This window comes from Lolium perenne, chromosome 4, assembly GCF_019359855.2.
Source record: "Lolium perenne isolate Kyuss_39 chromosome 4, Kyuss_2.0, whole genome shotgun sequence".
Lineage (NCBI taxonomy): Eukaryota > Viridiplantae > Streptophyta > Magnoliopsida > Poales > Poaceae > Lolium > Lolium perenne.
This window is the reverse complement of record NC_067247.2, coordinates 171,166,636-171,192,832: the sequence shown is the minus strand read 5'-3', so window position 1 is coordinate 171,192,832 and position 26,197 is coordinate 171,166,636. Positions and strand designations below refer to the sequence as shown.

At 42.0% G+C, this 26,197-nt stretch overlaps 1 protein-coding gene across 2 annotated transcripts; it reads right to left on the bottom strand.

Moving 5' to 3' along the window:
- Positions 1–22,575: 22,575 nt before the first annotated feature.
- LOC127294709 (uncharacterized) lies at positions 22,576–24,912 on the bottom strand. Of its 2 annotated transcripts, none has more exons than XM_051324583.2 (2): positions 23,597–24,912; positions 22,576–22,923 (listed from the first exon to the last, which is right to left on the bottom strand). In XM_051324583.2, the coding sequence occupies exon 1, from the start codon at positions 24,830–24,832 to the stop codon at positions 23,612–23,614; it is 1,221 nt and encodes a 406-aa protein (XP_051180543.1). In that variant the 5' UTR covers positions 24,833–24,912; the 3' UTR covers positions 22,576–22,923; positions 23,597–23,611. The 2 variants fall into 2 exon arrangements, with proteins under 2 accessions (XP_051180543.1, XP_051180542.1); XM_051324582.2 differs by having other exon boundaries at positions 23,601–24,911.
- Between the last annotated feature and the right edge of the window lie 1,285 nt (positions 24,913–26,197).

The window sequence follows — 26,197 nt, the reverse complement described above, 5'->3', positions numbered from 1 at the left end:
TGGTAGGACAAATGTTGATCCTAATAATGTTCCTTTAGCTTCATTGGTTGCCCAAGAAGAACATGTTGATGTGAACTTCATTAAAAATAATAATTTCAACAACAATGCTTATCGGAACAATTCTAGTAACAACTATAGGCCATATCCTTATAATAATGGTAACGGTTATGGTAATTCTTATGGAAATTCTTACAACAATATTAGGAATACACCCCCTGGACTTGAAGCCATGCTTAAAGAATTTATTAGTACACAAACTGCTTTTAACAAATCTGTTGAAGAAAAGCTTGGGAAAATTGATATACTTGCTTCTAAAGTCGATAGTCTTGTCACGATGTTGATCTTTTGAAATCGAAAGTTATGCCTAATGAAAATAAAGATATTAAGTCATTTGCTACAGCAAACACCATCCAAGTTAGAATTAATGAGAATATAAGATTGATGGCCGAATTGCGTGCTAGGTGGGAAAAAAAAGAAAATGCTAAAGATAACAATATAGCTAAAGTTTGGACTATTACCACCACTAGCAATGCTAATGCTTCACATGTTGCTGCACTTCCTACTATTAATGGTAAAAGAATTGGTGTTGGCAATGTTTCCACTTCTAATGCAAAGCGTGAAAAACTGCCTGAAACTGCCAAAATCATTAAACTTTGTGATAAAACTGCTGAATTTTTTTCTAATGTTGGGGATAATGATCCCATTGCTTTAGATCATAATGGTTTAGATTTTGATGATTGTCACATCTCTGAAGTTATAAAGTTCTTACAAAAACTTGCTAAAAGTCCTAATGCTAGTGCTATAAATTTGGCCTTTACGAAACATATTACAAATGCTCTCATAAAAGCTAGAGAAGAGAAATTAAATCTTGAAGTTTCTATTCCTAGGAAGCTAGAGTATGGTTGGGAGCCCATCATTAAGATGAAGGTTAATGACTTTGATTGTAATGCTTTATGTGATCTTGGTGCAAATATTTCTGTTATGCCTAAGAAAATCTATAATATGCTTGACTTGCCACTATTGAAAAATTGTTATTTGGATGTTAATCTTGCTAATAATTCTACAAAGAAACCTTTGGGGAGGGTTGATAATGTTCGCATTACGATTAACAATAACCTTGTCCCCGTTGATTTTGTTGTCTTGGATATTGAATGCAATGCATCTTGTCCCATTATATTGGGAAGACCTTTTCTTCGAACTGTTGGTGCTATTATTGATATGAAGGAAGATAATATTAAATATCAATTTCCTCTCAAGAAAGGTATGGAACACTTCCCTAGAAAGAGAATGAAGTTACCTTTTGATTCTATCATTAGAACAAATTATAATGTTGATGCTCCATCTCTTGATAATACTTGATACACACTTTCTGCGCCTAGCTGAAAGGCGTTAAAGAAAAGCGCTTATGGGAGACAACCCATGATTTTACTACAGTACTTTTGTTTTATATTTGAGTCTTGGAAGTTGTTACTACTGTAGAAACCTCTCCTTATCTTAGTTTTGTTGCATTGTTGTGCCAAGTAAAGTCTTTGATAGTAAGGTTCATACTAGATTTCGATTACTGCGCAGAAACAGATTTCTTGCTGTCACGAATCTGGGCCTAATCCTCTGTAGGTAACTCATAAAATTATGCCAATTTACGTGAGTGATCCTCAGATATGTCCGCAACTTTCATTCTATTTGAGCATTTTCATTTGAGCAAGGCTTGTTCCTCAATAAAATTCGTCTTTACGAACTGTTCTGTTTTGATAGATTCTGCCTTTTATTTCGCATTGCCTATTTTGCTATGCTTGATGGATTTCTTTGTTCCATTAACTTTCAGTAGCTTTGTGCAATGTACAGAAGTGTTAAGAATGATTATGTCACCTCTGAACATGTGAATTTTGATTGTGCACTAACCCTCTAATGAGTTGTTTTGAGTTTGGTGTGGAGGAAGTTTTCAAGGATCAAGAGAGGAGGATGATACAATATGATCAAGGAGAGTGAAAGCTCTAAGCTTGGGGATGCCCCGGTGGTTCATCCCTGCATATTTCAAGAAGACTCAAGCATCTAAGCTTGGGGATGCCCAAGGCATTCCCTTCTTCATCGACAACACTATCAGGTTCCTCTAGTGAAACTATATTTTTATTCCATCACATCTTATGTACTTTGCTTGGAGCGTCTGTTTGTTTTTTGTTTTTGTTTTTATTTTGTTTGAATAAAATGGATCCTAGCATTCATCTTGTGGGAGAGAGACATGCTCCGCTGTTGCATATGGACAAATATGTCCTTGGCTTTACTCATAATATTCATGGCGAAGGATAATCTGCTCCGTTAATTGTTATATGGTTGGAAATGAAAAATGCTACATGTGGTAATTGGTAAAATATCTTGGATAATTTGACACTTGGCAATTATTTTAGATCATGTTTAAGCTCTTGCATCATATACTTTGCACCTATTAGTGAAGAAATACATAGAGCTTGTTGAAATTTGGTTTGCATGATTGGTCTCTCTAAAGTCTAGATACTTTCTAGTAAAGGTTTGAGCAACAAGGATGATAGTGTAGAGTCTTATAATGATTGCAATATGTTTTTATGTGAGTTTTGCTGTACCGGTTCATGCTTGTGTTTGCTTCAAATAACCTTGCTAGCCAAAGCCTTGTATTGAGAAGGATTACTTCTCGTGCATCCAAATCCTTTAGCCAATAATTACGCCATTTGTGTCCACCATACCTACCTACTACATGGTATTTCTCCGCCATTCCAAAGTAAATTGCTTGAGTGCTACCTTTAAATTTCCATCCTTTGCCTTTGCAATATATAGCTCATGGGACAAATAGCCTAAAAACTATTATGGTATTGAATATGTACTTGTGTATTTTATTTCTTATTAAGTTGCTTGCTGTGCGATAACCATGTTCCTGGGGACGCCATCAACTACTCTTTGTTGAATATCATGTGAGTTGCTATGCATGTTCGTCTTGTCTGAAGTAAGGGCGATTTACCATGAGTTGAATGGTTTGAGCATGCATACTGTTAGAGAAGAACATTGGGCCGCTAACTAAAGCCATGATTCATGGTGGAAGTTTCAGTTTTGGACAACAATCCTCAATCTCTAATGAGAATATTAATTGTTGTTGAATGCTTAAGCATTAAAGAGGAGTCCATTATCTGTTGTCTATGTTGTCCCGGTATGGATGTCTAAGTTGAGAATAATCAAAAACGAGAAATCCAATGCGAGCTTTCTCCTTAGACCTTTGTACAGGCGGCATAGAGGTACCCCTTTGTGATACTTGGTTAAAACATATGTATTGCGGTGATAATCCAGGTAATCCGAGCTAATTAGGACAAGGTGCGGGCACTATTGGTATACTATGCATGAGGCTTGCAACTTGTAGGATATAATTTACATAACACATATGCTTTATTACTACCGTTGACAAAATTGTTTCTTGTTTTCAAAATAAAAGCTCTAGCACAAATATAGCAATCGATGCTTCCCTCTTGAAGGGCCTTTCTTCTACTTTTATGTTTAGTCAGTTTACCTATTTCCGCCCACCTCAAGAAGCAAACACTTGTGTTAACTGTGCATTGATTCTTACATACTTGCATATTTCCATTCATCATATTACTTTATGTTGACAACTATCCATGAGATATACATGTTACAAGTTGAAAGCAACCGCTGAAACTTACTCTCCCTTTGTGTTGCTTCAATACCTTTTGTCAACACCCGGATTTTTAAGTCCAGATGCCTATTATGCCGTACATCGCAATCCCAGGAATAATGTTTTTGCGAGACATAATAGTAAGTAGCATAGAGTCATCATTTATTACAACACATATTGTCTTGCAACCATAGATCACATGATCCAATATTACACGAATATATTGTTCAACATCACAAATAGTAGCGGAAGCGAAGTAGTAGTGGACTATCTATTCCACAGGCAACGCTTGACGTTAGAAGACGATCCTAGTTATCGTAGACGTCCTGCTGTCCGTCATCCTGATACTGGTGCTCTCCTTCATAGTCTGGCATTTGAATAGCCAGGGCAAGGCCATGAGTACTTTAAAGTACTCGCAAACTAACACTAGAGTAATTACTTATTAAGTGTAAGGGGGTGCTAAGCTCTAGGTTTATTTGCATAAAGCCAAGTTTTAGTTTGATAAACATTTAGTAAAGCTTTATCATGTGCTAGACTAACTCAAGTGGGAACATTAGTGTCATTCCCACAACTCGTATTGATTCACCTCAATATCACCTTTCAATTCATCATTCCTTTTTAAGATCAAAAAAAATTATGATAACGGAGATAGTATGGCCTTTCCAATCGTCCGTAAGCGTGGACACGGCTATTCGAATAGGTTTAACACTCTGCAGAGGTTGTACTCTTGTGCCACAACTTTTGATTTCATCCGTCGAGGATAACCCCGAATCATCGTAACACAGTACACGGATCATCAACCATAACCTTTCACTTATATATGCTAGTATGAGCACCTCTCCCCATGAGCTTGGCCTCCCGGTGAAAACCGCAGTTAACCCGGGAACTGCACAGGGATTGGGCCGTACATTCACCTCACATTAACATCATTCCACACTTAACGGAGGCAGCCTCGGCGTAACCCCTATGATGTTTGTTTAGAGGGAACCCATACTAAAATACACAAGTTTCTAGTTAAGCCCTACCCATAATCAGGTATTGTGGGGGTACTTGTATAATTGGAAGGGTATCGCATTCAAACCCAATCATCAATTTTATCAAAAATCACCATCTTCTCTTGTTCAAAATCACCTCCACTTTACTTTCTTTCAAAGTCATTTCACTTCACCATGTTCCCATCTAGAGTAGTCAATTTTAATTGATTAGCACTAGCAACTATATGAGGGGTGCTATCTAGCTTTGAGTTGTGATAATCTAACTTCAAGTATTGTTCTACTCTAGACCAAGTGAATCATAAATCAAAAAGTACTTTGAAATAAAAGAGCAAAAGTAAATGTAAGTAAAAGCATGGGATAGGTAATACATGAAATAAAGGGTGATGGTGCCTTTGCTCTTGAAGAGCTAAGCACTTGTGTTTAGCAAGGGTTAGCTTGCCTTGAGCTGAGTAGTTATCGAAGTTCTCTTCTTCTTCCTGAGAGTAGGCCTCCTCCTCTTGGCATTCCTCGGTACTAGCGTCTATATACGAATACGAGGTATAAATACTAAACCAAGCTCACATACTAAACTAGAAACACTCAAAAGAGGCCACACACTAATCCTATCATCAATCAAACATGGCATGGTGGATTATTTGATTATTCTTTATTTAAGAGAAAAATAATTTCCTCTCATTATTCCAATTTCTTTAGTTTGGTATTTAGATCCTTAGAGAAATTAATTTCTTCTCATTACATCTTCTTAAGATTTAATCTCTTCATATAATAATCAGGTATGAAATATAGGTTGACCAAAGTCAACATTTCATATATATTATATGTGAGTATAATTTAATTGAAGTGCTACACTTCACATAGTTTAATACTAACATTTAGATGAATTAAAATCTCTAAGTAATACTTATCAAGGGTTCATTAGCCTAAGTCATTGATACGTCCAATTTGCATCACTATTTTATATCATAATTTGCTGTTATTCATTGATATATTTCATATTGGGACACAATACTTATGTTATTTCATCTATTTTGCATGTTTCATCATTATTGGAGGATCAAGCACGGAGCTGTGATTCTCACTGGAAAAAGCACCGTCGAACGCAATATTTCGGAAGATCAACTGTGGGAGGAAATTATACCAAAAATCCTATTTTTCAAGATGACGAAGGAAGCCGAAGGAGGGGCCAGAGGACCTGTGGTGGGCCCACACCCTAGGGCGGCGCGGCCCATGCCCTGGCCGCGCCGCCATGTGGTTTGGGGGGCCCACGACCCCTTTCGCCTCCTTTTCTTCGCGAAATCCTTCGTCCCGAAAACCTAAGCCGCAGAGGGTACCTCGCGAAGAGTTACAGCCGCCTCTGCGGGGCGGAGAACACCAGAGAGAAAAGAGCTCTCCGGCGGGCAGGAATCCGCCGGGGAAATTCCCTCCGGGAGGGGGAAATCGACGCCATCGTCACCGTCATCGAGCTGGACATCATCGCCATCACCATCATCATCATCTCCACCATCATCACTGCCGTCATCACCGCTGGACACCGTCACCGCCGTAGCAATTTGGGTTTGATCTTGATTGTTTGATAGGGGAAACTCTCCCGGTATCGATCTCTACTTGTTGTTGATGCTATTGAGTGAAACCATTGAACCAAGTTTATGTTCAGATTGTTATTCATCATCATATCACCTCTGATCATGTTCCATATGATGTCTCGTGAGTAGTTCGTTTAGTTCTTGAGGACATGGGTGAAGTCTAAATGTTAGTAGTGAATTATGGTTGAGTAATATTCAATGGTGTGATATTTAAGTTGTGGTGTTATTCTTCTAGTGGTGTCATGTGAACGTCGACTACATGACACTTCACCATTTATGGGCCTAGGGGAATGCATCTTGTATTCGTTTGCTAATTGCGGGGTTGCCGGAGTGACAGAAACCTAAACCCCCGTTGGTATATCTATGCAGGAGGGATCGCAGGATCTCAGAGTTTAAGGCTGTGGTTAGATTTATTCTTAATTACTTTCTTGTAGTTGCGGATGCTTGCAAGGGGTATAATCACAAGTATGTAATAGTCCTAGGAAGGGCGGTACATTAGCATAGGTTCACCCACACAACACTTATCATAACAATGAAGATTATTTAGCCGTATGTAGCGAAAGCACTAGACTAAAATCCCGTGTGTCCTCGAGAACGTTTGGTAATTATAAGTAAACAAACCGGCTTGTCCTTTGTGCTAAAAAGGATTGGGCCACTCGCTGCAATTATTACTCTCGCACTTTACTTACTCGTACTTTATTCAACTGTTACATCAAAACCCCCTGAATACTTGTCTGTGAGCATTTACAGTGAATCCTTCATCGAAACTGCTTGTCAACACCTTCTGCTCCTCGTTGGGATAGACATTCTTACTTATCGAAGATACTACGATATACCCCCTATACTTGTGGGTCATCAAGACTATTTTCTGGCGCCGTTGCCGGGGAGTGAAGCGCTATTGGCAAGTGGAATTGGTAAGGAAAACCTTTACTGTTGTGCTGATTTTATTTCTGCCTGCTGCTATAAGTCATTATGGAGAGATCTTCTCTTCAATTTTTATTTGGGAAATCTACTACTACTGCAACGGTAGTAGATGAGGCGCCAGGTGAGGAAGTAATACCATATAAAATACCTATGAAAATTATTGAACGTGTTATGGATAACCGCTATGAAGGGGATGGAACTGTCCACCCTGGTGATCATTTACTGTTTTTGCATGAATTATGCGGGTTATTCAAATGTGCAGGTATTGCTATGGATGAAGTGAGGAAGAAACTATTCTCTTTATCGCTGTCTGGTAAAGCGGCGCATTGGTATAAATTACTGGATAATGGGGATTCTCTTGAATGGAATGATATTGTGCCCCGGTTTTATTCTAAGTTCTATCCTCCAAGTGAAATTCATAAGGATCGGAATCACATATATAATTTTTGGCCTCATGATGGAGAGAGTATTGCCCAAGCTTGGGGGAGATTGAAGTCTTTAATGCTCAAATGCCCCATTCATGAGCTTCCTGGTAATGTTATTATTGATAATTTCTATGCAAGACTTTCTTTTCAAGACAAGACCTTGCTGGATACTTCTTGTTCTGGATCGTTTACACGCAACAAAGAAGAGTTTAAAAGGGACCTTCTCGATCGGATCCAAGAAAATACTGAAGGTTGGGAGAACGACAAGGATAGAGAATCAGGTATAATTTATGATTATAAATGCATTGAAGCTTTTATGGATACTGATAAATTTCGTAATATGAGTGCTACATATGGTCTTGATTCTCAAGTTGCTGTAAATCTTTATAAAGCTTTTGCCTCTCATTATGAATTGCCAAAGAAGAATTTTGATAAGTATCATGAACCGTATAAAGATAAAATTGATTCATCTATTAATGAATGCGTTGTAGTTGAAACTGCTGATCATATTATTCCTGAAGCTTATATTGAAAAAACTCCTTTCCCTGCTAAAATGAAGGAGTACTCTGTTATAAATAGTGCGGTTCATAAAAGTGAAAAGAAACCTGTAGAACCTGAAGAACAAATAAAAGTTGAACTCGGTTGCAATAGTTAAAGATCTTGTGACTGAAAATGTGGAGGATGGTCATATTATTTTCTGTGAAGATGCTTCTAATATTGTTTCACATCCTAATAAACCCAAACAAGCTAGTGTTCCTATGCTATCTGTTAGAATTGGTGATCATTGTTATTATGGATTATGTGATATTGGTGCAAGTGTTAGTGCTATTCCTTATGAGCTTTACACGGAGATTATGCACGAAATTGATTCTTGTGAACTTGAAGATATTGATGTGGTTATTCAGCTGGCTAATAGAGAAACTATTTCTCCAATTGGTATTGTTCGAGATGTGGAAGTTTTATGCGGTAAGATTAAATATCCTGCTGACTTTTTGGTACTTGGTTCTGCGGCTAGTGATTATTGTCCTATTATTTTTGGTAGACCTTTTCTAAATACTTGTGGAGCTATTATAGATTGCAAGAAAGAGAAAATTTTGACTAAATTTGCTGGTGAATCTTATGAGTTTAACTTCTCTAAATTTACTAAAACTCCTTATAAAGCTGATTTGCCTAGTAATGATTTTAAAATGGAGCAATGTGCATCTATTGTTCTTGTTCCTAACAATCCTTTGCAGCAACATTTGGAGGATAGCGAGAGTGAAATTTTTAGGAAAGAAAGAGATGAGCTTGAGGAAATTTTTCTTCGCCAACCTATTCTCAAGCATGATTTACCGGTGGAAGATTTGGGTACAACACCGCCACCAAAGGAAGATCATGTTTTTGATTTAAAGCCTTTACCTGATAATCTTAAATATGCTCATATTGATGATAAGAAAATATATCCTGTTATTATTAGTTCTAAGCTTTCAGAGATTGAGGAAGAAAGGTTATTGGAAATATTGAAGAAGCACCGAGGAGCTATTGGCTACACTCTTGATGATTTGAAAGGGATTTCTCCTTCTATTTGCCAACATGCTATTAATATGGAAGATGATGCAAAGCCTGTTGTTGAACATCAGCGGCGTCTAATTCCGAAGATGAAGGAAGTGGTAAGGAATGAGGTATTACGACTTCTTGAAGCTGGTGTTATATATCCTATTGCTGATAGTAGATGGGTTAGTCCTGTGCACTGCGTTCCCAAGAAAGGAGGTATGACTGTTGTGCCTAATGATAATGATGAGCTCATCCCTCAAAGAGTAGTTGTAGGGCATAGAATGTGCATTGATTTTCGAAAAGTTAACAAAGTTACTAAGAAAGATCATTACCCTTTACCATTTATTGATCAAATGCTAGAAAGATTGTCTAAAAATACTCATTTTTGCTTTCTTGATGGTTATTCTGGGTTTTCACAAATTGCTGTTAAAGCTAAAGATCAAGAGAAAACCACTTTTACTTGTCCCTATGGAACTTATGCTTATAGACGCATGCCTTTTGGTTTATGTAATGCTCCTGCTACTTTTCAAAGATGCATGTCTGCTATTTTTCATGGTTTTTGTGAAAGTATTGTAGAGGCATTCATGGATGATTTTTCCGTCTATGGGAATTCTTTTGATAGTTGCTTATAAACCTTGATAAAGTTTTGCAGAGATGTGAAGAAACTAACCTTGTTCTTAATTGGGAGAAATGCCACTTTATGGTTAATGAAGGAATTGTATTGGGACATAAAATTTCTGAGAGAGGTATTGAAGTTGATAGAGCTAAAGTTGAAGCAATTGAGAAGATGCCCTATCCGAGGGATGTTAAAGGTATTCGTAGTGTTCTTGGTCATGCTGGGTTTTATAGGAGATTTATTAAAGATTTCTCCAAGATTTCAAAGCCTCTTACTAATCTTCTTCAAAAAGATGTACCATTTGTTTTTGATGATGATTGTAAGGAAGCTTTTGAAACTCTTAAGAAAGCCTTAACAACTGCTCCTATAGTTGAACCTCCTGATTGGAACTTACCATTTGAAATTATGTGTGATGCTAGTGATTTTGTCAGAGCGCCTGTTCTTGGACAGCGAGTAGATAAAAAACTGAATGTTATTCATTATGCTAGTAAAACTCTTGATGCTGCTCAAAGAAATTATGCTACAACTGAAAAAGAATTATTAGCTGTAGTCTTTGCTTGCGATAAATTTAGATCTTATATTGTTGATTCAAAAGTTACTATTCATACTGATCATGCTGCAATTAGATACCTAATGACAAAGAAAGATGCTAAGCCGAGGCTTATTAGATGGGTACTTCTTTTGCAAGAATTTGATTTACATATTGTAGATAGGAAAGGTGCTGATAATCCTGTTGCTGATAATTTGTCTAGATTGGAAAATATTGCTTATGATCCTGCTCTCGTTAATGATAGTTTTCCAAATGAACAATTGGCTGTAATAAAGGTGAGCTCGCGAGACAGTCCTTGGTATGCTGATTATGCTAACTTTATTGTTTCCAAGTACTTGCCTCCAACCTTTTCAGCTCAACAAAGGAGGAAATTCTTTTATGATTTGAGGCATTATTTCTGGGATGACCCACACTTATATAAAGAAGGAGTGGATGGTATTATGCGAAGATGTGTTCCCGAATATGAACAACAAGAGATATTGAGTAAATGTCATGGTAGTGCTTATGGAGGGCATCACGCCGGAGAAAGAACCGCGCAAAAGGTTCTACAATCAGGTTTTTATTGGCCAACTCTCTTCAAGGATGCGAGAAAATTTATTTTATCTTGTGATGAATGCCAAAGGGTTGGTAATATCTCCAGACGCAATGAAATGCCCATGAATTATACTCTTGTTATTGAACCGTTTGATTGTTGGGGATTTGACTTCATGGGACCTTTTCCGTCTTCGGAAGGTAACACTCATATACTTGTTGCTGTTGATTATGTTACTAAATGGGTGGAAGCCATACCTACAAAAAGTGCTGATGGTGAGACCTCTTTAAGAATGCTTTTAGATATTATTTTTCCTAGATTTGGAGTACCTAGATATATTATGACTGATGGAGGTTCTCATTTTATTCATGGAGGTTTTAGAAAAACTCTTGCTAAGTATGGTATTAATCATAGAATTGCTTCCGCTTATCATCCTCAAACTAGTGGTCAAGTAGAATTATCAAATAGAGAGATTAAATCAATTTTGGGAAAGACCGTTAATAAAACTAGAAAGAATTGGGCTAGTAAATTGAAGGATGCAATAGGACTTTATCCCCAATATTAAATTCTCTTTTGATAATCCTTCTATCATGCCATTTTTTAACTTTCTCTTTAAAGAGTTTAGCATTTTCATAAGCTTCACTTCTCCATTCATCTAGAGAACTCAATTGCAACAACCTCTTATCACCGGCAAGTTTAGGATCTTTATTTAATTCTCTAACAGCCCAATAAGCTTTGTGCTCTAGTTCTCAGATTCTTTGCAGGGAAATTACTTTCGAAATGGGAAGGACCGTATGTTGTCGAGGAGGTGTATCGTTCAGGAGCAATCAAAATTAGCTCTCTCCAAGGCAATGCTACGCAAGTGGTGAATGGACAAAGACTCAAGCATTATATCTCAGGTGATTCATATAATGTTGATGTTGATATTATTCAAGTGGAAACACTGGAAGCTTTCATCAAAGGGCAAATTGAAAGTTCGCCAGAACTCGACTTTGAATAGGTAACAGTACTGGTAATGAAAAGTACGCAATTTACTTTCCGAGCAATATTTTCGCTGTTTTTGGAAAATATGAAAAATTACGAGTTCGAAACGGAGTGGAAAGGACGCACGAGGGGGCGCCACCATAGGCCGGCGCGGCCAAGCCTGGGCCCGCGCCGCCCTATGGTTTGGCCGCCTCGTTGCCCCTTTCCGACTCTAGTTCGATCTGGTACTTTCCTTGTGTCATGAAAATTTTTGCTATATAATCCCCCGGACCCCTGGAGGTCCGTATATCGTGTTCTCGACGTGTTTTGTTTTGAGCTGTTTCTGCCAGGATCTGTTTTCGGTCTAGAAGCACCATGGCCTCCAACAACAAGGGCAAGGGGCTTTCGGAGGAAGAAGTGAAGGAGGTGCCATCAAGACAAGAGCAGCAAGCCGGAGGGAGCAAGCAAATCTTGGTGGGATCTGTTGACACTCGACGTTCTTTTTCTCATAACCTGCAGGGACCTTTACCACCCGCTCTTAGCCTCGACTCCTTCCCCATGATGGAAGAAGTTCTACGGATTACCGATGAGTTTTGTGATCAATATCGGGCTCTAAGAAGAGAAGTGGAGATACTCCAGGAGGAGAATTGCCGTCTCCGAAGAACGATTGAATACCACTCGATTCGCATCACAAGGTCGTCATCGCCAACTTCAGATAACAATGAATCTCTTCGAATCTTAGTGCAGAATTGTCAAGCTGAGAAACTGAAGACGAAGGAGCTTATTAAGAAGCTCGGGAGGAGTTCATCACCACCATCGCCGCAGGAGTAATTCGTCGTCGGTATTGGCATCCCCTTGGTTTGTTCCAAGCTTGGGGGAGTGCCGCGGTATCACATTATCACTACCTTTTACTTTTATTGTCAAGTAGTGTCATATCATGAGTAGGGAAGTTATCATATAAGATGGGTTGCAGTTGGAAGTATCTCTCCTTTAGTTGGTTGTCTATGTATCCCTTGGTGTGAGTTATCGTTATGGAATATTAATGAGAAGTCTTATCATTTACATATTGCACATCTTATTCTAGTTTGCAATCTCTATCATATGATTTACCTTGTTGTTAGTATTGGTATCACTTTGGGAGCATTGAATAAATCTATTTGGTTTTGGCAAACTTAGCATTGGTCAATAGCAACAACACTTTGAGGTTTAAATAGAAAAGAGAAATACATGTAGTTGTTTCATTGTCTTTCTTGTTAGCTCATAGCTTATTATTCTGAAGTTAAAATTGTTTGTGCTTAGAAGGAAGATGCATGATTGTTTCTATCATATGTATATTTGTTTGTTTCCCTCGACTCTTATGCTTGCTAATTAACCTTGCTAGCCAAAGACCTGTACTGAGAGGGAATACTTCTCGTGCATCCAAACCTTAACCCAAACCTATGCCATTTGTGTCCACCATACCTACCTACTACATGGTATTTTCTGCCATTCCAAGTAAATACTTCATGTGCTACCTTTAAACAATTCAAAACTTAGTATCTCTTATTTGTGTTAATGTTTCATAGCTCATGAGGAAGTAGGTGGTGTTTTATCTTTCAATCTTGTTGGGCAACTTCCACCAATGGACTAGTGGCTTCATCCGCTTATCCAATAATTTTGCAAAAAGAGCTGGCAATGGGATTCCCAGTCCCAAATTAATTAAACTAAATAGACACTCCTCCATGGTATGTGATTGATGGACGGCACCCGAAGGATTCGGTTAGCCATGGCTTGTGTAAGCAAAGGTTGGGGGGAGCGTCATCATTATAATAAAACTAAAATAAAAAGGCACTCCTTCATGGTATGAGATTGTTGGCAGGCACCCGAGGATTCGGTTAGCCATGGTTTGTGAAAGAAAGGTTGGAAGGAGTGCCACACAAAATGAAAATAATATGGGAGCCGCTCTTAGGAGGTTGTCTGGCAAGGGGGTTAGAGTACCCGCTACCAGTCGTTGACAACAACAAACACCTCTCAAAATGTTACTTTTATTATCTCTATATGATTTCAAAACTGAAAAAGCTCTAGCACATGATTTAATCCCTGCTTCCCTCTGCGAAGGGCCTGTCTTTTACTTTATGCTGAGTCAGTAAACCTATTTCCCTCCATCTCAAGCAAGCATTTGAGTAGTTGTGATCAAACCATTATATTGTGATTTGCTACATCATGTCTTTTATTCTTCCTTGTTTAGTACAAGTTTTATCTGAATGAATATAGCTTTGCAAGTTATCAATGATCATGAGAAGACCATTATGATTGAGTATGCAAGTTGTGCCTTATAAACTTTAACATGAGAGCGTTGCTCAATGAGATAAATATAATCTGTTAATTGTTCTCTGACCAAGAACGAAGTTTGCCATCACCAATTATGATTTCTTATGCACCTTTACTTGTGATTACCTTATACTTGTTTCAAGATGAGTTATAAGAGGTTGTTTACTATAATGCCCTGTGTGAATGAATATGATGCTTCTTGTCCGTATTTTATTTATCGACTCTTCACTCCATAAACATGTGGTCCTGTCTATCGAGCTCAGTTTCGCTTGGGGACAAGCGAAGTCTAATCTTGGGGGGAGTTGATACGTCCAATTTGCATCACTATTTTATATCATAATTTGCTGTTATTCATTGATATATTTCATATTGGGACACAATACTTATGTTATTTCATCTATTTTGCATGTTTCATCATTATTGGAGGATCAAGCACCGGAGCCAGGATTCTGCTGGAAAAAGCACCGTCAGAACGCAATATTTCGGAAGATCAACTGTGGGAGGAAATTATACCAAAAATCCTATTTTTCAAGATGACGAAGGAAGCCAGAAGGAGGGGCCAGGAGGACCCAGGGTGGGCCCACACCCTAGGGCGGCGCGGCCCATGCCCTGGCCGCGCCGCCATGTGGTTTGGGGGGCCCACGACCCTTTCGCCTCCTTTTCTTCGCGAAATCCTTCGTCCCGAAAACCTAAGCCACGTAGGGTACCTCGCGAAGAGTTACAGCCGCCTCTCGCGGGGCGGAGAACACCAGAGAGAAAGAGCTCTCCGGCGGGCGGTGAATCCGCCGGGGAAATTCCCTCCGGGAGGGGGAAATCGACGCCATCGTCACCGTCATCGAGCTGGACATCATCACCATCACCATCATCATCATCTCCACCATCATCACTGCCGTCATCACCGCTGGACACCGTCACCGCCGTAGCAATTTGGGTTTGATCTTGATTGTTTGATAGGGGAAACTCTCCCGGTATCGATCTCTACTTGTTGTTGATGCTATTGAGTGAAACCATTGAACCAAGTTTATGTTCAGATTGTTATTCATCATCATATCACCTCTGATCATGTTCCATATGATGTCTCGTGAGTAGTTCGTTTAGTTCTTGAGGACATGGGTGAAGTCTAAATGTTAGTAGTGAATTATGGTTGAGTAATATTCAATGGTGTGATATTTAAGTTGTGGTGTTATTCTTCTAGTGGTGTCATGTGAACGTCGACTACATGACACTTCACCATTTATGGGCCTAGGGGAATGCATCTTGTATTCGTTTGCTAATTGCGGGGTTGCCGGAGTGACAGAAACCTAAACCCCCGTTGGTATATCGATGCAGGAGGGATCGCAGGATCTCAGAGTTTAAGGCTGTGGTTAGATTTATTCTTAATTACTTTCTTGTAGTTGCGGATGCTTGCAAGGGGTATAATCACAAGTATGTATTAGTCCTAGGAAGGGCGGTACATTAGCATAGGTTCACCCACACAACACTTATCATAACAATGAAGATTATTTAGCCGTATGTAGCGAAAGCACTAGACTAAAATCCCGTGTGTCCTCGAGAACGTTTGGTAATTATAAGTAAACAAACCGGCTTGTCCTTTGTGCTAAAAAGGATTGGGCCACTCGCTGCAATTATTACTCTCGCACTTTACTTACTCGTACTTTATTCAACTGTTACATCAAAACCCCCTGAATACTTGTCTGTGAGCATTTACAGTGAATCCTTCATCGAAACTGCTTGTCAACACCTTCTGCTCCTCGTTGGGATCGACATTCTTACTTATCGAAGATACTACGATATACCCCCTATACTTGTGGGTCATCAGTCATTCCCCCTGGTTATATTACTTAGGATCAAGATTTAAATGAGAGAGTAGCTCTCATATTATTTGTTGATTTTAAATTCCAAGATTAATTGCACTAGTTTTGACTACATAGCTATTTTATTTGATCTAGTCCATGATCATACAAATAACATATCTATATTATTGCATAATCAATTAAAGGACATCATTTGTGATTTATTAGAGTTGGAATCAATTCAAAATCTATTCTGGTTGAATTTTAAATAAAGTTTGAATGTACAAAAGTCCCTGTCTTGTTATTTTTATCAGATTAATTCTACTTTGAATTTGGAGGTGGGACCAGTGGCATTTGGTAGATAATTTCATGGGCTTTCCAAAGATATAAAGTTTGCTAAATTTGGTTTGGCAGATTTCAAGCTATTCAAATTTTACTAAACCATCTGCAGCACATTTGAATTAAGATTAAATCTATTTTTGAATTCATGGGCTTAGGCGGGAAACACTACTGGGCCGAAACAGGAATTAATTTCACTGCGCAGCCCAACAAGCCACGGGTGCGAGTGGGCTGCCCTGACGAGGTGGGGGCCACCTGTCGGCGACGCTTAACACAGCGAAGCGGTACGAGGGATCTAAACCGTAGGATTAGAAAGGAAATCGACGGCGTGTGAGCGTCGTCGTCTCCGACGAGAGGCGAGCTCACTGGCGGCGAGCCTAGGGGGTCGGAGGGCCTACCAGGCCGTTGCAGGTGTCTGGCAGGGTGCTCGGGGAAGTGGTTGTCGACGAGGAAGAGCCTGGTGCAGTGGCGGCGCTCGGGGAGGCTCCAGGCGAAGCAGAGCTTCCGCGAGCTCCGGCGGACTTGAGCTCGCGATTCGAGCGACTCCGGCGGTGATTGGTGAAATTGATGGTAGGAGGATGCTCAGTGAGGAGAGGGGAGTGGATTGTGTGAAGTGAGGAGGAGCCGATCGCCTCTATTTATAGAAGGAGGGAGGTGCCGCGTGGTGCTGAGAAGGGACGGCCATGGCGCGGCTCCTGTGGCGAGCGAAAGGGCAAGGCGAGGACGGCTACGTCTAGCTGATGTCCTGGCGATGCTCAACCTGTATCGAGACAGAGAAAAGGGCGATGGGAGGGCTCGGGCGCTTGCAGTCTGTGACGGGGCGCGCGGCCGAAAGTCGACGAGGACGATGGCGACGGAGCAGGGGCAGGCCTGGGCGTTGTCTAGCGTGTAGGGGGCGGGGAGGAGATGCTCGACGCAGTGGTAGCTTGGCCAGGGAAGGACGGAGGTGCTCGAGCGCATGGCGTCCTGGCGCGGCCAGAGCGCGGTCACCGCGCGTGCTGGCACGTCCTGGCACGTTTTGGACGCGGCTCGTCTGGCCAATGCCGAGCGTTGGCGTTGCTGGGGCGTGTACCATCGTCGTCCTTGAGTTGTGTAGATGCTCCAGGACAAGAGGAAACGTTGAGATGGTGGCCAGAGGTGGAGATGCCAAAGGTGGCCGGGTGTGCATGGCATGGAGCATTTCCTCTCACTTTTCCACTTTAACCAGCCATGGCAAGTACTGGGCTAGAGGCAGGGATCATAGAGAGAGCTGATGATCACAAGGTAGAGTCGGTTTAGCCAAGAAACCAGTGGACAATAGCATGTAACACTAAAGTGAAACAATGCCTGCCAAGTGTTTGATTAAATGGCCGCAAGAACTTTTTGTTTGAATTTTGGTTTTCTTTTTGGTGGATCTCATTTATATAATTAATGTGTTGGATTGGTGGTGGTTTTGCTCAATTTGGAGTTGTTTTGCAAAATGGCAAAAGTGACATGATCTTCTCTTTAATTCAGCATCACTACTTGTCACATTGCTACTGGTCAACCTAGTCAACTCTAGCCATGGTGGTCAACATCAAAGTTACTCACCTTGACATGGTCTTGGATGACATGGCTTTGGTTGACCAAGTTTAGTTTAAGAATGAAGAAAAACAGAGGGGTAAAGTAGTGAAGAAAATATTTTGTGTCATATGACCATTATCATATGTATGAAGAAATTGAGATTTCCTTGGGTTTGATTCTTGATTCAAAGATGCAATTGTGTTAGTTTGTCATATTTAAGTATTCTACAAGCAAGAGGGCAAGCAATTATGGCCTAGGGTGAGGATTTGCAATTTGGCCTAATGTGTATGTAAGAGAGAAATGGGTTTTTCTCAATTTCTTCATTTCTTCTTAAATTAGGGTTTGATGATCTTGGTTTAGGGTTCCATAGCAATTGTTCAACACACTAACACTCATCATGGCAATTGCACAAAAGAATTTCACTCAAATGCATGAAACTATATGTGGCACTATATGCATAGAAAAAGTTTTTGTTAATTGCAAATTTTGAGTTTGTGAAATTTTCTTTCTTATTTATTATGGTTGAAACTTGGGATGTTACACCTTTACTATGAATTTATTGCTTTATGAGTTAACTCTTATGCAAGACTTATTGATGCTTGTCTTGAAAGTACTATTCATGAAAAGTCTTTGCTATATGATTCAGTTGTTTACTCATTGTCTTTACCATTGTCTTGGATCGCTGCATTCATTACATATGCTTACAATAGTATTGATCAAGATCATGATGGCATGTCACTTCAGAAATTATCTTTGTTATCGTTTACCTACTCGGGACGAGTAGGAACTAAGCTTGGGGATGCTGATACGTCTCCAACGTATCGATAATTTCTTATGTTCCATGCTACTTTATTGATGATACCTACATGTTTTATGCATACTTTATGTCATATTTATGCATTTTCCGGCACTAACCTATTAACAAGGTGGCGAAGAGCCAGTTGTTGTTTTCTGCTGTTTTTGGTTTCAGAAATCCTAGTAAGGAAATATTCTCGGAATTGGACGAAATCAACGCCCAGGGGCCTATTTTTCCACGAAGCTTCCAAAAGTCCGAAGAGGAGACAAAGTGGGGCCACGAGGTGGCCACACAACAGGGCGGCGCGACCCAAGCCCTGGCCGCGCCGGCCTACTGTGTGGGCCCGTCGTGACGCCCCTTGACCTGCCCTTCCGCCTACAAATAGCCTTCGTCGCGAAACCCCCAGTACCGAGAGCCACGATACGGAAAACCTTCCAGAGACGCCGCCGCCGCCAATCCCATCTCGGGGGATTCAGGAGATCACCTCCGGCACCCTGCCGGAGAGGGGAATCATCTCCCGAAGGACTCTACACCGCCATGGTCGCCTCCGGAGTGATGTGTGAGTAGTTCACCCCTGGAATATGGGTCCATAGCAGTAGCTAGATGGTTGTCTTCTCCTCATTGTGCTATCATTGTCGGATCTTGTGAGCTGCCTAACATGATCAAGACCATCTATCTGTAATACTATATGTTGTGTTTGTTGGGATCCGATGGATAGTGAATGCTATGTTATGCTGATTATCAATCTATTATGTGTTGTTTATGATCTTGCATGCTCTCCGTTGCTAGTAGAGGCTCTGGCCAAGTTTTTGCTTGTAACTCCAAGAGGGAGTATTTATGCTCGATAGTGGGTTCATGCCTCCATTAAATCTGGGACAGTGACAGAAAGTTCTAAGGTTGTGGATGTGCTGTTGCCACTAGGGATAAAACATCGATGCTATGTCTAAGGATGTAGTTGTCGGTTACATTACACACCATACTTAATGCAATTGTCTGTTGTTTACAACTTAATACTGGAAGGGGTTCGGATGATAACCTGAAGGTGGACTTTTTAGGCATAGATGCATGCTGGATAGCGGTCTATGTACTTTGTCGTAATGCCCAGTTAAATCTCACAATACTCATCATATCATGTATGTGCATTGTCATGCCCTCATTATTTGTCAATTGCTCAACTGTAATTTGTTCACCCAATATGCTAATTCTTATGGGAGAGACACCTCTAGTGAACTGTGGACCCCGGTCCTATTATTTACATCTGAAATACATTCTACTGCAATTGTTCTTTACTGTTTTTTGCAAACATCATCATCCACACTATACATCTAATCCTTTGTTACAGCAAGCCGGTGAGATTGACAACCTCACTGTTACGTTGGGGCAAAGTACTTTGGTTGTGTTGTGCAGGTTCCACGTTGGCGCCGGAATCCCTGGTGTTGCGCCGCACTACACTCCGCCGCCATCAACCTTCAACGTGCTTCTTGGCTCCTACTGGTTCGATAAACCTTGGTTTCTTACTGAGGGAAAACTTGCCGCTGTACGCATCACACCTTCCTCTTGGGGTTCCCAACGGACGCGTGCTGTACGCGTATCACTCCGCGCTAAATATTTAGGGGAGCGGGATTTTTTCTCTAAGGAGGTGCTAACACGGGGGTCCCAGTTTTGGAATCCATACAAAAGATTAAATGGTACTTCAAGTTGGGGGCTCGACACAAGGTCCAAAACGGGAAGTGGACCTACTTCTGGCTCGATTGGTGGATGGGGCGAGGGCCGCTCAGGGCTCGCTTCCCGCTCCTCTTTGGCTGTTGTTCGGACCCCTTCACCATAGTCCACGTGACAAGGGTGGTAGATGGGATCCCGGGGGAATGGCGTATCCGGTTCCGCCGTCAACTAGGACTGGCGGAAAAGGTTGAATGAGATAACCTTTGCCGCGAAATCCAAGGCCTCCCGGTGGAGGATGATAATGATCAGATTTCATGGTCTCTCGAGTCCTCAGGGGAGTACTCAGCACGGTCGGTGTACTGTGGCTTGTTGTAGGGAGCAGTAGTGACACACTTCAAGGAGGTGTGGCGGACACGTGTTCCACCAAAGATCAAAGTCTTCCTGTGGCAGCTGATCCGTGGAAAGCTACCCTCCATCGAGCAGGTGGCTAAGTGGCGGGGACCGTCCAATGGCTGTTGTACGCTATGTGAAGAGATTGAGGACTGCAACCATATCTTCTTCACTTGCCCGATGGCTAGGTTCATGTGGGCTGGGGTTAGGGAACTCCTGCAGTGTGATTGGAACCCGGTAGGGGTCGGTGATTTCATTGCCTTAGAACAGAGTCTGCTAGGCCCCCTTCGTAGATTAGCGTGGTTTACCTTTGCGGCCCTCTATTGGGCCCTCTGGAACATTAGGAATAAACTAACTATTGAAGGGAAGTTGATCGGCGCAGACGCTTTCTTCCATATGTTGCTTCATATGCAGTCTTGGGGGGTTCTGGTCAGACCGATGGATCGAGCGTTGCTGGACGTGGCGGTGGACGAGGTCAGGAGGCTCCACGCGAGGACTAGAGCGCCGTAGCATATTCGACCCGCTTCAGGGTTTTGTATCCTCTCCCCGTTATGTACTGTGGTGCTTGGGATAGCACTTGACTATGGTCGTGTAGTAGTAGTTCTTGATCTTGGCCCCACGTGTGTGGCGTGAGTCGTTGTGGTTGGTGTTGTCGGTTTATTTATAAAGCTGGGTTTACGGACCTTCGTTTAAAAAAAAAATCAACGCAAAGGTCAAAGGCCCGCAAAATCAATCGAATGGTGGCCTCGTCAGGATATAGCAATATGCGTTTAGCCATTGGTTACCGGCCTATTTGGTGAGAGCCCCCAGTCTGTTAGCGTCATCAACAGTTTTAGCTAGAGTATCCATGACAATATCACAGAGCAGCTGCGGGAGAGGATCTCCCTGTCGCGTACCGCGCTGGTGATGAATTGTTTCTGTCAGGCAACCATTGATCAACACCAGGAGGAATGTTGCGCAAACGAGAGTAGGACAAAGATAATGTTGCGCCTACGAAGGGTGAAGCCACGAGCTGCGAGAACCTCCAGGAATTCCCATGAAACTGTATCCAAAGCTTTCTCCACATCAAGCTTCAGGAGCAGAGGGGTTTTGGATTGGGGAAATAGTTTGGCTTGGCTCTGCACATATATGAAATTGTCATGGATTGGTCTTTTCTTGATGAAAGCACTCTGACAGGGCTGACGATTTCACTCATTTTTGGGCTTAAACGAGTAACCATGATCTTTGTCATCAGTTTGGCAAAGAAGCAGATCAGACTGATAGGTCTGAACACGCGAGGGTAGGACAATCGACGGTACATTTCCAGCCAAATCAACATACAAATTCGATATATGGGGGGTCATACACAATGGTAGATGCAAATGTTAATATTTATGCCTCATGCATTTATGAAGACAAGAGTTTTACCACGAATTATTGCAGCCCCAATGGCCTTTTAGTGGAAGCAGGTTTGATTGCATGAAGCCCTGAAGCCTGTCTAGAACAACTAAGGACGGATATCCTATGCAAATGCAATTTTTGAACCAAAGATGGAGAGCAAATCCAAATCCAGGGTAACATCCTGCATGATGTCTAACTAGAGCCCGCTCAACACTTGCTCAATCACCATGTTCTCAAAATATAATTTGCAAGCATTTCAGCATTTACAGTTTACCAAACATGACACAGTTTTGCACTGTAACTTCGATGCTGTTCATCAGTGGAACAGGACATACTCCAACGACACTTCCATTCAGTCACAACAATCTACCGTTCAGTTGTTCTAGTGTTGCTACTCTGCTTTGTTGAAAGAACAGTTACAGAGACAAATTTGTAGCGTGATGACAAGTTGACAAAGGCAGAGTTGGTAACACTAATACTATGGACCCATAACAAGTGGTGCAATAAATCCTCTATGTTCCAGAACATTGCACCTGTGTTTAGGTTCCATATTTCAGTTTTGCACAAACACAACAGAGATTTAAGGCAGCATGTAAAGATACAGAGCTCAACTTCCCTTATGAATTATGATTTCACACACTGGTTTACATAACAAGCACGATTGAGACTGAATTAAACCATCTCAGTTGGAGTTCCATGTAGCTAACATCAGAAAAAGGTCTCATAACTAAACAAAGGGACTAAATTCAGATTACATGGAAGCAAATTCTGCAAAACCAGACCACATACAGTCATGTGGCTGCATGTCTGAATTCATACTTGCGAGATGAAAACACGGTACCAATCAGCAGCTGCAGTTCAATTTCAAAAGGATGCGTGGATAATGCCCTCGATTTCCCACTCAAACAGTGACTCATCAAAGGTAGAAGAAGAAACTTGACCTGAAATTCAAAGAGCCAGGTTTATTTTCTTCCAGACTACACGTCCTGATTAATTTATACGGTATGCATCAAAGGGCAGATCCTATTATGCATTGCTGAAGTACACATATAAACTAGAAACCCAGGTCAGCACAAAGTATCACAGTCTTTGGTCACCTGGAAGCCACTTTGTGCAGAAATACATCGTTTTTACTACTAGTAGATACATTGATTTAAGGAAGTATCCTTGATAATTTATCATGAGGTGCATTCAAAGTGACCGAACACTCAGTGCATTCTGCAAAATTATTCAGTTAAAAAACGAATCTGAACTGTAACACGTTTATCTACAAAACACTCCCACCACTGACTACTTTCTACAAACTATAAAGTGAAGCTTCACCTCACAAAAACTAATAAACTAATAAACTAATAAACTAGCAGTAATTGATTTTCCCATAATATTTCGACTCTCATGATATGTTCAAGTTCAACATTCGAGAAAATTTAACAAACTAGCAATAGCCCAATAAGCCTAGTTGAACCAAACAACTGAGTAGTCTTTCTGAAATTTCTACCAATAGCCCAATAAACAAGATATAATTACTACCTAATTCAACCATCTGATTAAGCAATTCACGTAGGTAATTAAATAGATTGAAATCCGAAATAGACCAGATGAAAGGAGGTTTACCTACCATACGTGTTATCAAGCATCTTGAAGCTTCAAGTCATCTTCTGGGGCCAAACGCATGAAGAATGGAAAAGCGGCGCCTCTGTAAGGCTTATCCGCATTGTTGCGAATAATTTGCAGCTTGATGGTATCAATATTGAGCACAAGAAGATAGGAATTAGACCTCCTTATGGACCAAAACTCCATGTAGACATAGCCAGCCTTCATCGCCAGGATGCGCACCCTTTTCATCCACTCGTCACGGCGAAGCTTCTTCAAGTACCCAAACTGATTCAGCAAAGAGATCTCCTTCTTGACTTCCCATCCACCATTGTTATCACGGACCCAGAGCGTCACCCATTGGTCCTCGCTGGACACGATGCACAGCCCGCCGTGCTCCGGCATGTCCGCGATGCAGTATGACTCGCCAGGTGGGAACGGTGCGGTGATAACCGACCACACCATGGTTTTCATGTCGAGCACCAGTATGTCCTCTTTATTCTCGTGTTTGGCGTTCGCGCGCCAGTACACGAACTGGCCGGCGGCAATACCGTCCTTGCAGGGGCAGTAAAATACGTACCAAATCGTGGTCCAAGTAATCGTTGCCCATTCCTCGGTTTGGGATGAGAAGACGTCGGCGGTTATCTCCTCGCCGTGCTGTATGGCGATGACCCGGAACGAGGCGTCGGCCTCGTCGGCGATGATGGCATAGCGGGCGTTGTGCCAGCGGTGCGGCAAGTCAGGTTTTGTGAAGTATATGATTTTCCGCGTGAGAGGATCGTAGACGGCGAGCTCCTCCGCATAGCGGCCCCTGGCGAGGAGGAGGAGGCCGCCGTCGCAGCCTCGGAGGCGCCACTCGTTGCAGTAGCGTGGGTTGCCGTCGTCGATCGCGGGGCGGCGTACGAAGTGGAAATCGCCGTCCGACGCGGCGGCGGCCAGCTTGGGGTGAGGCGGTGAGGCCGTGACGAAGCGGACATCAGGGGCGTAGAAGGGAGTGGGCTTGTCGGCGCGGTCGGTGAGGATGAAGCCGACGAGTGGGGGGCTGCGGAGGGAAAGGTAGCGGCGGAAGACGTCGGGGTCGGAGGCCAGGCGGCCCCAGGTCTTGCAGACGAGGGCTGCGCTGAGGAGTGACGCCATGTCGGGGAGGCGGCGGAGTATTTGTTCGAGGAGGTGGTCAGGGAGGGCGGCCACCGGCGGCGCCGGTCGGGTCTTGGACTTCTTGACGCTGTCTCTCTGGCTTCTCCCCCATGGTTTCATTTCGCAGGCGATGGATTGGATCTGGGCTCCGATCTCTAGTTTATACGGGGATTTCTTTCGATTTGTAGCGCCGAAAGTGCCTACATTTGCGGTTTGGTTTTAGATAAAAGGGGATTCACTCCCGATTTTATTGAAATCCACAGTGAGAACAACGTTTTGCATGCCCTCCGAGGCTTTGACTTAAATTGATTTTCCTATTTGGCACTGGAAATTTTATTCTTCCCAATTTGATACCTAAACTTGATTTTGTTCCTAGAATGACATTTCCGTTCGTGACGTTAGGTCCTTCCGTCAATTATTATTTTTGTGGACCAAAATACCCCTGTGAAGTAAAACCGATCAAACGATAGACGAACCAGCCTTGTCAGCAATGTCCAGAGGGAGGCATGCGGCGTGCAGGACAGGACTGGAGCAGGCGGTGCACCGTCCACCGTGCACAGGACTCCGGTCCGGAGACGCCCTTCGCATGGGACATCGAGCAGAATGTGGGCGGCGCGGAACCCCGGCCTAGAGTTGTGTAGGTGGCGGTGCAGGAGCTCCCTGCGATGGTGACATGGGCATCAGGCGCGCGGCAACATCGACCGAACTGGGGCACGCAAGGGCATGGTGTGGCGGCGATAGACGGTACAGAGGTTGTGGCCAACTCCAGTGGTGCGGTGACCCAGCATACCACTGCATGTTGTAGTATACAAGTCGTTGATATGATCTTTGCGAAGGGACTTCTTCACAATTTGCCATATCCCTCAGAGTGGTACAACAGAAACATTGCATGTCATAACACTCCATACTTTATTACAATCATTGTCTTAACAAGTTGGTATTCTCACAGGTCCTATGAGAACACCCTAAGATACTACTTAAGTACGATTACAACTCATAACAAATATAAGAGAGCTCAACAACTTATTTAGGTAAGTTCAACGTTGCTCGGCTCTATGATGCTAGGGTATGTCACTACTCCTCCACCTCCGTGTCATCTGGTCCGTAGACTATCCCATAGTCTACGCCTTCCACTCCACCGGTAAGATCAGGTTCTTCGTAGATCAGCTCGTAACTTACTTCTGGTGCTCCATCGTTGATGGCCTCCACTTCCGGATCACAGTCTAGCAAGGGTGTCGAAAGAAAGTGAGTACAGGGGTACTCAGCAAGTTCTAAAAGAATAAAAAGGTGTTTGATGCACTAGCTACGACCATTGATCAGGAAATCGCTGGTCAATGCATGTTTTGCAATCATTTCTTCAAAAGGTTGCTTTTATTATGAAAACTATGCCCGTCAGTTTTCACAAAGTTGACTAGAACTTCGTGGAGTTCCTTTCCGCTGCTGTCATAGCTCCCTTCCCGAACAGGAGTGACAGCCACAATTTGA

Coding starts and splice junctions, on each gene's coding strand:
- LOC127294709 (XM_051324583.2), bottom strand. CDS start 24,832: ATGAAACCATGGGGGAGAAGCCAGAGAGACAGCGTCAAGAAGTCCAAG.